At 44.4% G+C, this 15,227-nt stretch overlaps 1 protein-coding gene across 1 annotated transcript; it reads right to left on the bottom strand.

Annotated features, from left to right (window-relative positions):
• Positions 1 to 1,206: 1,206 nt before the first annotated feature.
• On the bottom strand, positions 1,207 to 15,165 carry LOC146339689 (uncharacterized). The gene is made up of 4 exons (XM_084811889.1): positions 14,797 to 15,165; positions 8,818 to 8,941; positions 2,787 to 2,837; positions 1,207 to 2,163 (listed from the first exon to the last, which is right to left on the bottom strand). The coding sequence occupies exons 1-4, from the start codon at positions 15,163 to 15,165 to the stop codon at positions 2,051 to 2,053; spliced, it is 657 nt and encodes a 218-aa protein (XP_084668015.1). The 3' UTR covers positions 1,207 to 2,050.
• Positions 15,166 to 15,227: the final 62 nt, after the last annotated feature.

Raw genomic sequence — 15,227 nt, 5'->3', positions numbered from 1 at the left:
ATAGTGCAAAATCTTTCAGCCCAAGGGTGGAATGAAATTTTGAAAATTTTCAATAATTTTGGTTCCAGGGCATAGTCTGAAGGCACATGAGGCAGCCGTCTTGCTGAAGCTAAGCAGGTCTGGGTTTGGTCAGTGCTTGGAGGGGAGACCACCTGGGAACCACATGTAGCCACCTTGAGTTCCACAATAGAAGAAAGGTGGGATATAAATGTAATAATTTTTTTTAAAAATAAACTCTTGGGTGCCACATTACATTCCAGGGGACTGGAAGCAAAGCCTTATGAGGAGAGACTGAAAGAACTGGGCATGTTTAGCCTTGAGAAGAGAAGACTGAGGGGAGATACAATAGTGCTCTTCAAGTACTTGAAAGATTGTCACAGACAGGAAGGCCAGCATCTCTTCTCGATCATCTCAGAGTGCAGGACACGGAATAATGGGCTCAAGTTACAGGAAGCCAGATTCCAGCTGAACATCAGGAAAAACTTCCTGACTGTTAGAGCAACATGAAAATGGAACCAATTACCTAGGGAGGTAGTGGGCTCTCCCACACTGGAGGCATTCAAGATGAAGCTGGACAGCCATCTGTCAGGAATGCTTTGACTTAGATTCCTGCATTGAGCAGGGGGTTGGACTCAATGGTCTTATAGGCCCCTTCCAACCCTACTATTCTATGATTCTATAGGGGGGAGGGGGGCAAAATACCAGAAATGCCAGCATGTTTTAGCTTAAAGTTCTTACTGCTACTAAACTTTAGGGGAGGTATTTTAATATTTTAGAACAGGAGGAAATGCACAAAAGCTGGGAAACCACCAAATGATTGGGGTAGGGAGGAACCTGGAATCACCTAGTGATGTGGGGAAGGGGGCATGGCTGCCTGGGGAACCCTGAATAGTCCCTGGGCCTAAGGTTCAACACCCCTGCACTACAGGGGTGGGCACTGTAATCATTTAGAACCTTGTGTGGATCTCATTCCAGCTTAGTGATTCATTTGAGGTATTCTATTTTTAGTATATTAATGTTTTAGTTCATAATTTGCTTAAGAACATGGAGATCTTCAGATATAAAATTTAGGCAATTAAAATGAATATTTGAATATTTCAGAAGATGAACAGCAGAGTAGAGTGGCTTTCCTCCCATTTGTCATCAACTGAATTCCAACCCAATTCAAGCATAGATTGGCTTCTATAAACCTAAATAGGCATATCTCATTTCAATTTTGTGGTTTTATAAGACCCCAATAACAATAACATATGTGCAATTCCAAAAAGTGGCCTAAATGGTCGAAATGGAGTTTAACACTTTTGTGCCCAATCCCAAAGACCTCTTCTCCCAGCCAAGATAAGCACACAGTGAAAAGCCTGCACTGTCACTACCAAAGACAATCTGATTTATCATCAGTAATCAATGCATGAGTTCTGAAGTCACTGCTTTTTGATTTTTTAGGTAGTGAATCAAGTAACATTGACTTGCCCAAGATTGCACTAAAGCACAGCTGATGTATAAGGTTGAGCTGCTGGTTTACAAGTCATTTCTAAATTAGCCACACCTAATTCTGTATAAGATTGTACTGTAAGAAAATCTCTTGCCAAGATAATATTAAGTGACCAAAGCCACTGAAGGAAATACAGAGTCACAACTTCAAGCCATATATTAAGACAATAGAAAAAGGCTTCTTTAGGACTTGGTTACAATTTGATTATAGAATCAGCATAAAATAAGAGAAAACAATCATATTTGAACCTTTATACACACTTCTCTATGTTCACCCAAAGTCCAGACAAAATGTGCTCCCAGCCAATTTGCAAGTCCTAATTCAAAGACAATTCAAAGACATCTAATTCAAAGACAGTAGCACCATATCTAGTCCACACATCATGCGTTGAGGAAGAAGGAAGCCCTTTTTTTAAGGGCTAAATGAGTGCTCTCTCAGAGTGGTACAACAGGGAGCATTCATCCCCAAGCAAAATTAATGTGAAACAAAATTGTTTAAAAAGTCATAAAATACTATGGGCAGGAAGGAGCCAGAATTGTTCAATAGGGATCTATGACATTACACAGCTGCATTCAATACTCGTGGAAGGACTGGGGTGCTTCCAGCCAGAGGGCTCCTAGCACTAGAAGACATTGTGCAGCTATTGTATCTTTTCTTCCTTAACAGAGGTTCTGTAGTAAGAAAAAAGAAGCAGTGGGAAAACATAGGAAGGTTAGAAGTGGAGGACAAAGATACCTGGGCCGCCTGTAAAAGTCTATGAATGAGGCAATGTAACAGTCCAATAAAAGCCTTGCCTGGATTGGATGAATGTGAATAAATGTTACCAAATCCTATATATCTGTGCTAATGTTAATGCTAGTGTTAACAGAAAACATGAGATCTCCATCTTACCAAATCATTCCTACCCTATGCCCCTTTTAATAAGCATAGCATATCTGTATCTTGTCATTTCATTCCTGAAATTGATATAGTACATTTTAGTATAACTGAAGCTTAATAAAACTACTATAACAAATATATTTATTTTTCAGACATTTATGAGAACTGAAACAGAGAAAATCTGAAAACCAAGTTACTTTTCTTGCAGTACAATCTCAGACCACTGTTTAATAGAATGTATACCCTAGAAAGTGATTTTAGGATTACAGCCTTAGTGAAATTCCTTACATCTTTGAGATTGGAATTTTTCTGCTAATAAATAAAAACTAATGCAAATTTAACCACAAAAGAAATAACTGCTTCCTTCCCCTACCCCCACCACAATGGCAATTTCAGCTCCCCATTTTCTGCTTACCTTCAATGGGTATAATCAGAACACTGCTGTCTTCCACAGTTCGTAAGATCTCTGTAAGGCAAACCCACATATAAGTCAGAATCATGCTCTTGGAACAATTACTGGGGCTGCTATCCTAAACACACTTACTAAAGAATAAGCCCCATTGAACAAAGTGGAATTTAATTCTAAGTAAACATACACAGGATTGTGCTTTAGGACTTGGAAACTTTTAGGAGGACTGGGGGTCTTCCAACATTATCACATTTCCCCTATTTGGTAACAATGTTCAAGGTGGCAGGCATTTATATTTCTGGTCAGAAGATTGGGCCATTCCTCTCAAGTAACAGGAGACAAGATATTCCCAACATCCAACTATCCTGCTGTTCAGGCAGGACAACACATAGCTTCCTGAAATATTATATTAGAGCATGCATGCTTTAACACTAGGTTAATTGGATATGAGTAGGGATGGCAGAGAATTTCTCCCCGAATCTTCGGGAGGCCGAATGCCAACGCATTCGGCCCCCTGAAATTGGTGGGGAAATTCTCTGCCAGCCCCCCGCCCCCCCCCCCCCCCCGGGATGGGACTTACCGTGGCCGAATGTCCCTCTCGGCAGCGAGTCCCGGTGGCGGTTCGGCGGCATTTCGTCAGGGGCGGGGGCCGGTCTCCCAACCGGCTGCCGCCGCCGCCATTGCAAAAAAAAAAAAAAGTAAAGTAAAAAAAAAAAACAACACCCGTGATAGGCTACGTAACGATTTACACAGCCTATCACGGCTAGATTTCCAAAGTCAGTCATGATAGGCTACGTGACGATTTATGTAGCCTATCACGGGTGACTTTGGAAAAAAAAAAAGCGCGTACGCAAATGGCGGCGGCCCATGGGCGCCGCCATTTGCGTTCCTTATTTTGGCACGTCTAGTCTACGTAAAGATTTACGTAGACTACGGCGAAAATAAGGGAATGCTATTGCGTTGCCCTTATTTTCGCCATAGTCTACGTAAATCTTTACGTAGACTAGACGTGTCAAAATAAGGAACGTAAATGGCAGTCCCCATGGGAGCCGCCATTTGCGTACGCACTTTTTTTTTTTTTCCAAAGTCACCAGTGATAGGCTACATGACGATTTACATAGCCTATCACGGCTGACTTTGGAAATCTAGCCTTGATAAGCTACGTAAATCGTTACGTAGCCTATCATGGGTGTGTGTGTGTGTGTGTGTGTGTGTGTGTGTGTTTTTTACTTTTTTTCTCGCAGCCGGGTAGACGGGGCGCCTCCCCCCCAGCCTGAATTTCAGCCGGGCAAGGCGGGGCGCCTCCCCCCCCTCGCCTGGACTTCGGGGGGAGAACCAAAGCGCCTCCCCCCCACCGCGAAGTAAGCTTCAAGAACAGGTAAGGGACTTTCGTCCATCCCTAGATATGAGGAACATCTTGCATTATGTCATTGTTGTTGTTGTTCAGTCGCTTCCGACTCTTTGTGACTTCATGGACCAGCCCACGCCAGAGCTTCCTGTCGGCCGTTGCCACCCCCAGCTCCCCCAAGGTCGAGTCCGTCACCTCCAGAATATCATCCATCCATCTTGCCCTTGGTCGGCCCCTCTTCCTTTTGCCTTCCACTTTCCCTAGCATCAGCATCTTCTCCAGGGTATCCTGTCTTCTCATTATGTGGCCAAAGTACTTCAGTTTTACCTTTAATATCATTCCCTCAAGCGAGCAGTCTGGCTTTATTTCCTGGAGTATGGACTGGTACCATTGCTTTAACTATGCGGACCTTTGTTGTCAGTGTGATGTCTCTGCTCTTCACTATTTTATCAAGATTTGTCATTGCTCTCCTCCCAAGAAGTAAATGTCTTCTGATTTCCTGGCTGCAGTCAGCGTCTGCAGTAATCTTTGTGCCTAGAAAGACAAAGTCTGTCACTGCCTCCACGTTTTCTCCCTCTACTTGCCAGTTATCAATCCAGCTGGTTGCCATAATCTTGGTTTTTTTGAGGTTTAACTGCAACCCAGCTTTTGCACTTTCTTCTTTCACCTTCATCATAAGGTTCCTCAGCTCCTCCTCGCTTTCAGCCATCAAAGTGGTATCATCTGCATATCTGAGACTGTTAATGTTTCTTCCAGCGATTTTAACTCCAGCCTTGGATTCATCAAGCCCAGCACGTCACATGATGTGTTCTGCGTACAGGTTGAATAGGTAGGGTGAGAGTATACAACCCTGCCGTACTCCTTTCCCAATCTTAAACCAGTCCGTTGTTCTGTGGTCTGTTCTTACCGTTGCTACTTGGTCATTATACAGATTCCTCAGGAGGCAGACAAGATGATTTGGTATCCCCATACCACCAAGAACTTGCCACAATTTGTTATGATCCACACAGTCAAAGGCTTTAGAATAGTCAATAAAACATAAATAGATGTTTTTCTGAAACTCCTTGGCTTTCTCCATTATCCAGCAGATAGTGGCAATTTGGTCTCTAGTTCCTCTGCCTTTTCTAAACCCAGCTTGTACATCTGGCAATTCTTGTTCCATGAATTGCTGGAGTCTACCTTAAAAGAACACTCCGGGAGAGAAGGGAAGACAGGAAGGCCTCGCGTGCTATGGTCCATGGGTTCACAAAGAGTCGGACACAACTTAACTACTGAACAACAACCTTGCAAGTTCTTGAGCATTACCTTACTGGCATGTGAAATAAGTGGCACTGTTCAATAGTTTGAACATTCTTTAGTGTTTCCCTTTTTTGGTATGGGGATATAAGCTGATTTTTTCCAATCTGATGGCCATTCTTGTGTTTTCCAAATTTGCTGGCATATGGCATGCATCACCCTGACAGCATCATCTTGCAAGATTTTAAACAGTTCAGCTGGGATTTTGTCATCTCCTGCTGCCTTGTTATTAGCCATGCTTCTTAAAGGCCCATTCAACCTCACTCTTCAGGATGTCTGGCTCTAACTCACTGACCACACCATCAAATCTATCCCCGATATTATTATCCTTCCCACACAGATCTTCCATATATACTTGCCACCTTTTCTTGCTCTCTTCTGCTTCTGTTAGGTCCTTGCCATCTTTGTTTTTGATCATACCTATTTTTGCCTGGAATTTACCTCCGATGTTTCTAATTTTCTGGAAGAGGTCTCTTGTCCTTCCTATTCTGTTATCTTCTTCCACTTCCGCACATTGCTTGTTTAAAAATAATTCCTTATCTCTTCTGGCTAACCTCTGGAATTTTGCATTTAATTGGGCATATCTCCCCCTTTCACTGTTGCCTTTTGCTTTCCTTCTTTCTTGGGCTACTTCCAGCATCTCAGCAGACAGCCATCTTGCCTTCTTGGTTTTCTTTTCTTTGGGATGTTTTTTGTTGCCGCCTCCCGAACAATGTTGTGAACTTCTGTCCATAGTTCTTCCGGGACCCTATCTACTAAATCTAGCCCCTTAAATCTATTCTTCACCTCCACTGCATATTCATCAGAAATATTAGTGAGCTCATATCTAACTGATGTGTGGGCCTTCCCTATCAATGACACTAAAAAACCATATTCCACATAGCAATTACACTAGAAATATAAGCACTAGCTGGCAGAAATATCACATTTTTCCAGGTACAAAATATTGCACTACGTGTACTTTAAAAAACCCACAATATCCCCCAGAACAGAACCCTAATTAGTAAAAATGCATATATAACTATAACATGTATATAGATAATTTCAGTGTTCAAAGCATTTCAAATATATTCATAATCCTTCCAACAACCCCAAGGAGTAGGCTGATACTATCCCCATGGGGTAGTTTGATATTATTTGTAGATGGAAGGAAGTGAAGGATGAAGCAATAATAGCTTGCCTAAAGCTTCCTTGGAGAAGGTACCAACTCAGGGCCACACAAGGCCCGACATTAAATGTGTGCTTGCATTTAATGTTTCTAGCTTTTTTCTTCTAAATAACAGCTACCAAGGAGCTGATCAGCTCTGGTACTACAAAGCATATGGAGACAGCTATCAAGTTTAACCTTTTCCTCTCCTGCCACAGGCACAATGTAAATTGCCCTACCACACTTTAAATCCTTTCTTTTTAAAATGGATATGATATACTGTACTTAAATTTACTGTCTGAGGGTGTATAGAAATGTGCACACTCATTTATATATCTAGTACAAAATATATTAGTGATTGTTGTAAGGTTGATTTTAAGATTTATTATCATATAATAGTATAAAATTTATTAGTGATTTGTTAGTATTATTATTAATCCTTTTAAGTCTCCTTTCTTTTTTATTATCATTACTATCATTATTGGTTAGTAAGATTTTTGGCAAGTTAAACTGTTAAGCTTTAATATTATATTTTAGCTGAAGGGCAATATATGGTTACTGGAAATGAATTGTAGGCCTGCTTCCTTGCTATAAGACTGATGATATGATATTGAAATGTAAGGTTGATTATTTATACCAGGGGCCCCAACCCCCAGGCCACGGACCGGTACCAGTCTGTGGCCCATTAGGGACCGGGCCACAGTAGGGGTGTGGGAACCCCCCCTTACCTTGGGTCCACGGGGGGGGGAGGCGATCCGTCCCTCCCCCCCCGCCCCGGAATCCTCGCTGGCCCTGGCCAGCTCCGCTCCGCAGCGCATCCACGGAGCTGCCAGCTGGCTCCGGCCCGGTTCTTTGCAGTGATAGCCTATTACTGCAAAGAACAGGGACGTAAATGGCGTCCGCTATGCGGACGCCGTTTGCATCCCAGCAGCTGAAGTCCTCCCCTGGCCGGAGCCGGCTGGCATCTCCGTGGCGAGTCAAGGGCTGACGAGGATTCCGGGGGAGGAGGGACGGATCACAGAGCCAAGGTAAGGGGGGTTCCCACACCCCTACTGCGGCCCAGTCCTAACCCCTCCCCCGGTCCATGGAAAAATTGTCTTCCACGGACCAGTCCCTGGTCCCAAAAAGGTTGGGGACCACTGATTTATACTGTAATGAATTGTAATATTGCCAATGTTTTTTCTTTCTCTTTTCTTCCCCTTTTCCTTTTCCTTTTTCGTTATTGCTGTGTCCTCCTAAGAATATTGTATTGTTGGGAAACTGTAGTTATTGATTAGGTTGTTGGTATTGTTTATTTCATTTATAAAGATAAAAAACTAGAATAAAAAGTATTTAAAAAAAAAGAAAAGAAAATTGCCCTACCACAAAGCTGTTATGAACCGGGGGGGCGATGGGGCGGGGGCGATGGGGCGGGGGCGATGGGGCGGGGGCGATGGGGCGGGGGCGATGTCTCTGGGACAACTGCATGGGAGAAAGGATTATCCCCATCTCACTATAAACCATGGTCCCAATTCTGATTGCCTCCCCAGCCCCACAGCTGTTATTTGGAAGAAAAAAGGGCTTTTCTACATGAGGCTTTTAACCTGCCACTTTACCGAGGCTTCGGCTTCTGGATTCTTTGCGGCTCCTTCACTCATGTTTTTTTCCCAGGGGTGTTCTTTCTCTACCTTTCTATATGTTCCATTACACAACCACTAGGTGGTGCAATGGTATAGTGGAATTGAGCAACTACACTAGGGGTACATGCCGCCATTCACAGATATACCAGCCTTTCCTTGCTAGGAAAAAAAATGTTAAAATGGTTGCAAAAAAGGGGAGGGGCCCTGGAGGATAATGACGTTGTGTAAAGCACCCGCAAACTACTATTATGAGTGAGGAATCACAAATGCACAATGAACGTCTTGTGTAGAAAGGTTCAAATAATTAGGTATGTTCAATGCAATCAAACATTCAACACTGCATCTAATTTAGCCCTTAAAGCTCATAAACTTAGGGCATAATCCTATGCAAGTTTAGACAGACAGAAGTCCTACATCTGCTAGCATTCCCCAGTCAACCATGCTGGCTGGGGAGTGCTGGGAGTTGTAGGACATTTTTCAATCTAAAAATGCATAGGTCTGCGACCTCTTTATTCACTATGCTACACCAAACAGACTGTGAAAGAAGGAATAACATATTCATGCAGGAGAAAATTCACTTTCTCTTAAATCTGTGATATTAGTCAAGTTTCTATGATTTTCCCTTACCAAACAGAGTTGCTATGAAATGAGCACATACTCTTTCATCTTGTGCAAATAACGGGATGACCAATGTTGCATGCCGAGACAGAACATCTCGAAGGCAGGAGAGCACATGCTTCTTGCGTACTAGCTAGAAGTTAGAAAAGGAAAATTATATCAGTTATGTATTAAGAAATATACGTAAAGCTTAAATCCTCATTTTCTTATGCCATTCTTCTTTTGCTTCTGAAAAGGAGCACAAGATATAAACCCCTCCATGGCCTTGCCCGTGTTTTCGCTCCACTTTTATATCCCAGCCTATCTATGCCTGTGACTAGGGATGTCCTAGTGTAAAAAGATTTTATGACCTGTGTAAAATCCGCTCCATCTGTGCTTTGCAGATTGTCAGGCACCTTTAGTTTCGTCATCTGCTCACAAGACGGATGCAAATTATTTTTTCGTCAAGCGGAAAAATACGGAAATAATTTCGTAACAATTTACATAATTTATCTTAGTACAGAACATTTAGCATATTGTCTCCCTTTCCATTCAATGTCTCTTGAGCAGAAATGTGCATATTTTCCTATGAATAAATATGCATAAAATATGGGAAAGTAAAAAAAAATCTGAAAGTCCACGGACTCTGCACAGCCTCAGGGGGTCGCTCCACAGTGGATTCTGCAGGTCTGATTCTTAGAAATCCGAGCTCATTTTAGTCCATCTCGAATTTCTCCAACATCCTTACCTGTGGCCCTTGCTCATCGAGCTCCACCACCTCAGCAACCGTCTCCTGTTCCAACACTCTTTCTCTCTTGCTGCTTCTTATGCATAGAACTGTCTCCCACAACGCATGTGACACCAGTGATATTACTTCAAATCCCTTCTCAAAAACCACTTTTTCCATTAAGTCTTTGGCACAACCCCCTAGTCTCCATCCACTCTGCTGTGATGAAGTATGTGTAACTGCAATAATTGCACATTCTTCCCCTACCTCTATTTGCCTCCCTTTGTTGTCTCCCTTGTATCACTTTCTAGATTGTAAACCCCTTGGGGCAGGGATCTGACCATTCTTTGTGAAGTGACATATACATGGATGGCATCATCAGCATTAATTCTAACATAAAGCAAATTACCGCACTGACTTCACAGGAAAACTTGAGACACATCATGAATATCAGTGGATAAGCTGAGCAGGACAGTATCAATGACCACAATACCATTCCCACCCCACTTTGGGATCCAGGTTTATTTCTTGCTAGCATATCTTCTTCCCTTCACATGGCAAGTGAAAAGGACCATACACCCTTACCACATCTAAATAGGTTTATCATCCTTTTCCTAAGGAAATTTCATCTAGCTATAGTTTCTCTCATTATCGTGCAGCCGTTGTATTTGACTGCTAATGCTATGATATCCTGAACTCCCCTTTGTTGGATCTGAGTGAGGAAGCAGCTAAGCAAAAGCCCATTCGCTGTTCATCATGGCAACCAACTTCAACTCTAGCTGCCATTAAACATAGCTGGAAATTCTTTACAAATTTAGACAGATTCAGGGACACCAAAATCAGAAACCTTACAAGGTTAATAAGGGACAGGGAGCCAAAACTAAAAGTAATAGACTAAGGGAGCAATCCTATCTAGATAGGCGGCCGCCTCCGAACTCAGAGGCAACCACCTATCCAAAGCAGGGCAGGAGAAGCATGGAGGAGATTGTTCCCTCCACACTTCTCCTGCCCTACTTTTTCGGCTAGACAGCCAATTGCGGCTGCCTAGCAGCAGGAGGGCGAAGCAGAGGAGGCTCTCCCCGCCCTGGAACACCCCCAGACAAGCCCCTTTCTGGCCGCTCTGCACTCCTCTTGTGAACACAGAGGATGAGGCTGTTCCGCGCTGCCTTGGAGGCAGCGCGGAAGTGGGAGGAGGTTGGTTCTCCAGCACAGGCGCCAAGGTCAGATCCCAGAAAACAACATAACCTATAGGCATCTAGGTGCTGTCTAGCAGCCATAGGATTGCTCCCTCCAGGCACAGTCCTATACACGTTTAAGCAGAAAAAAGTCCTATAATTCCCAGCCAGCATGGCTGGCTGGGAAATACTGGGAGTTACAGGCCTTTTTTTCTGTCTAAAGATCCCTAGGATTGCACCCTAAGCCACATGTACTAAAACAACAGTTCAGGCCCTCATTCTTCACTGTAAGATGGTGTGCAATCCTATATACACTTACCAAGAAGTGAGCTTGCACATTATTGAGTATTACATTCCATGGATTTTGGAATTTTTCTTATGGCCAACACAGCTACAATTTTCCCCCCAGTGAACATAGTGAGACTTACTACAGAGTAAACATGCTTAGGATTGTGCTGTAAAAAGCACATTTGGGTCCATATTATGTTATCTGCACCATGCAAATGTAATTTGCTTCACATATGAAAGCACTTTTAGGGCTCAGTCCTATGCATGTAGCCAGAAAACGTCCTAAAATTCCCAGCATGCCCCAGCCAGAGTTGTAGAACCTTTTTTCTAAATATCCATAGGATTGTGCCTTGAAGCGCACTTCCTCCCACACTCATCCCTGCCCCTCTCCCTTTTTCCTGGAACTCAGCCTCATACAGAGCAGCAGCTGCACCCCAATTAACTCAGACCTGCACAGTGCTGAATTTCTGGAGAGAAGCCAGGCACCAATATTGAACCAATATGGCTAGGGAGCAAGGGAGACTCCATCAACAAATAAACAGCACCTCGCACATCCTGCTACGGTCACCTTTTATGACTACTTTATTCGCTCCACCACAGAAAACAGATTCCAGGCTCAAGCCCAGTAGTGTAGTGGCAAATTCATAAGTGCAGGGTCCCTTCATGGCAGTCACAGCAACGCCCCCTTCTATGATTATACAACCTTGTAAGATATACAGCCTTCATCTGGGATCCAAAAACAGTGCAGCTGAGAGTAAGGCAGTGGTATTTCAATTGGATGTCTGAGAAAAAATGCAGGGGTGTTAAAATCTTTTTCACCCACTCACAAACATTTTAGGTTTTCAAAATACAATACTCTATGGAAGCTTCCCCTTCATGGATCACTGCCTTGTTGTGGCAAAGGGGCTTGCGTAACTCAGTGAAGCCATAAGCTATACTGTGCAGGGCCACCCAAGACAGACAGGTCATGGCAGAGTTCTGACAAAATGTGGTCCACTGGAGAAGGAAATGGCAACCCACTCCAGTATTCTTGCCAAGAAAACCCCATGGAACGTAGCACAAGGCTAAAAGAGATGACGCCAGAAGATGAGCCCCTCAGGTCGGAAGGTGTCCAATATACTACTGGGGAAGAGCAGAGGGTATTTCCAAGTAGTGCCAGAAAGAGTGAAGCGGCTGGGCCAAAGCCGAAAGGACACTCAGCTGTGGATGTGTCTGGGGGTGAAAAGAAAATCCGATGCTGTAAAGAACAAAATTGTTTAGGAACCTGGAATGTAAGATCAATGAATCAAGGTAAGCTGGAGGTGGTCAAACATGAGATGGCAAGATTGAACATCGACATCTTGGGAATCAGCGAACTCAAATGGACAAGCATGGGCGAATTTAATTCAGGTTAAATTGTATTAAAGGTGACCATTATATCTACTACTGTGGGCAAGAATCCCTTAGAAGAAATGGAGTAGCACTCATAGTCAACAAAAGGGTGGGAAAAGCAGTACTGGGGTACAATCTCAGAAACGACAGAATGATCTCAGTACAAATCCAAGGCAAACCATTCAACATCACAGTAATTCAAGTCTATGCCCAACCACTGATGCCGAAGAAGCTGAGGTTGATCAGTTCTATGAAGACCTACAGCACCTTCTAGAGCTAACACCAAAAAAAGATGTCCTTTTCATCATAGGGGATTGGAATGCCAAAGTAGGAAGTCAAGAAATCACCGGGATAACAGGCAAGCATGGCCTTGTGTACAAAATGAAGCAGGACAAAGGCTAATAGAGTTTTGCCAAGAGAACACGCTGATCATAGCAAACACTCTTTTCCAACAGCACAAGAGGCGACTCTACACATGGACATCACCAGATGGTCAATATCGAAATCAGATTGATGATGTCCTTTGCAGCCAAAGATGGAGAAGCTCTATACAGTCAGTGAAAACAAGACCTGGAGCTGACTGTGGCTCAGATCATGAGCTGCTTCTTGCAAAATTTCGGCTTAAATTGAAGAACGTAGGGAAAACCACTAAACCATTCAGGTATGACCTCAATCATATCCCTTATGAATATACAGTGGAGGTGAGGAATAGATTTAAGGGATTAGACCTGATAGACAGAGTGCCTGAGGAACTATGGACGGAGGTCCGTAACATTGTTCAGGAGGCAGCAACTCAATCCATCCCAAAGAAAAAGAAATGCAAGAAGGCAAAGTGGCTGTCTGATGAGGCTTTACAAGTTGCTGAGGAAAGAAGGGAAGCGAAAAGCAAGGGAGAAAGGGGAAGATATATCCAACTGAATGCAAAGTTCCAGAGAATAGCAAGGAGAGACAAGAAGGCCTTCTTAAATGAACAATGCAAAGAAATCGAGGAAAACAATAGAATGGGAAAGGCTAGAGATCTCTTCAAGAAAATCGGAGATCTCAAGGGAACGTTTTGTGCAGAGACGGGCATGATAAAGGACAAAGAAGGCAGGGACCTAACAGAAGCAGATGAGATTAAGAAGAGGTGGAAAGAATACACAGAAGAACTATACAGGGAAGATCTTAATGTCCCTGATAGCCATGATAGTGCGGTCACTGAACTTGAGCTGGACATCCTAGAGAGCGAAGTCAAGTGGGCCTTAGGAAGCATTACTAACAGCAAAGCTAGCGGAGATGACAGTATTCCAGCTGAGCTTACTGAAGCTGAAGCTCAAATATTTTGGCCACCTACTGTGAAGAGGAAACTCTCTGGAAAAGACCCTGATGCTGGGAAAGATTGAAGGCAAAAGGAGAAGGGGGCGGCAGATGATGAGATGGCTAGATAGCATCACCGATGCGATGAATATGAACTTGAGCACACTCCGGGAGAGAGCGGAGGACAGGAAGGCCTGGCGTGCTATGGTCCATGGGGTCACGAAGAGTCGGACACGACTGAATGACTGAACAACAACAAATGGAAGCTTCACCCTCTCAACTCAGCCCTCATGGGCAGATCCCTTCTCATTTAAACAGCCCCCTTGCACATTCCCTTAGTGCCCCAACATTACCCATTAGCCTTCCCTAAGCTCCTTCATTATATCTCCCCCTTCCCCTTCCAACAGAAACATCCACACATCCAGCTGGATTGAACTACACACACTCACAGTGGTGTGGTGGTAAATTTGGAAATGCAGGAACTCATTGGGACAGTCTCCAAGGGCAGTCGAAAAATTTCAGGCAGCTGTGTCAATGCATATCAACAAACCAGTTCTAGGAGTTTTCATCTCCACCAGGAGCACGTCTTTGGTAAAGCGAATAGGTCTTAATTGTCCATTCCAGACCAAGTCATCCCAAATACTTCGCATTCCAACATGGAACAATATCTGGTTGCTTGGAAAATTCATTCCCCTCACAGCTACAGTGAGGATCACAGCTAAGCTCTGAGGGAACACGGACTTCTGAGGGGGGGGGGGTGGCAGATGACACCAGAGTCCCTGCTAATGAAAAGGTGCAGGGGCTGCGTCCCTGCGAGCCCTGCTTCCGCTACACCACTGCCCAAGCCTGACTCAAATTAAGGGCAGCCCAAGGGCTGCCTCATTATTAAGCTCACTCTCCACCCCTCGTTGGCATGTATTTGGTGCAAACAAATGGCCAGGTATAAGAACTTGAGGTAAATTTCCCCTCCCTTCGAGGTGTAGGTGACTCCACGAACTTAAGACAGAAAGGAGGACGGCGGGAAACAGCAAGACGAGGCGGGGAAGGGAAAACGAGAAGAAGAACCAGGGGCAGCAGCAGCAGGTCTCAGGGAGCACCGGGCAGCTGAAAACGAACGAGCTAGCTCCTGCGCGCGCGCGCGCGCACACACACCGAGACCCCGTCCTCCTTCAGCGTCTCAATGGCGCACGCCAGGCAAAGCGGCGAAGGCAGGAACTCCAGGAGCCAGCGGGAATCGTGCCGCGGATGAAGCCGCTCGCAAACGAGGGGTTCCGCAGCTGCTTCCATCGTCTCTGCGCCCCGCCAGGGCTCCTTCAGAGGGCGGCCGCAAGGCAGGCGAGACCCACAACAGGCTTGGCGGTGAAGGCTTGCGCAGGCGCACTGAACGGCCAGACCGAGTCGCTCCGAGAGATTCCAACTGGGGAGGCGCCTGAATATTGGCGGGACATAGAGGGAGCCACCCGACGTAAAAGAAGACTTACTTTCAGCACGAGCGGCCGGTTTAGTGCTACCGCCGCGCATGGTTTTTGACTTCCAGCCCTTCCCGGCCGGGTTTTTATTCTTACTTGTCTCTTAGGGTTTGA

The sequence above is a fragment of the Heloderma suspectum genome, chromosome 7 (genome assembly GCF_057233095.1).
Source record: "Heloderma suspectum isolate Gila_16-S chromosome 7, 16-S_ref, whole genome shotgun sequence".
NCBI classification, from domain to species: Eukaryota; Metazoa; Chordata; class Lepidosauria; order Squamata; family Helodermatidae; genus Heloderma; species Heloderma suspectum.
The sequence above is the reverse complement of the archived record's forward strand: the minus strand, read 5'-3'. Positions and strand labels throughout refer to the sequence as shown.

Excerpts from the sequence above, each read along its gene's own strand:
- LOC146339689 (XM_084811889.1), bottom strand. The coding sequence starts at position 15,165 with ATGCGCGGCGGTAGCACTAAACCGGCCGCTCGTGCTGAAAGTAAGTCT. Across the intron at positions 8,942-14,796 it reads TGAAGGAGGACGGGGTCTCG|CTAGTACGCAAGAAGCATGT; the intron begins GTGTGTGTGCGC and ends TCTAACTTCTAG. Across the intron at positions 2,164-2,786 it reads TCTGATTATACCCATTGAAG|AACCTCTGTTAAGGAAGAAA; the intron begins GTAAGCAGAAAA and ends TTCTTACTACAG.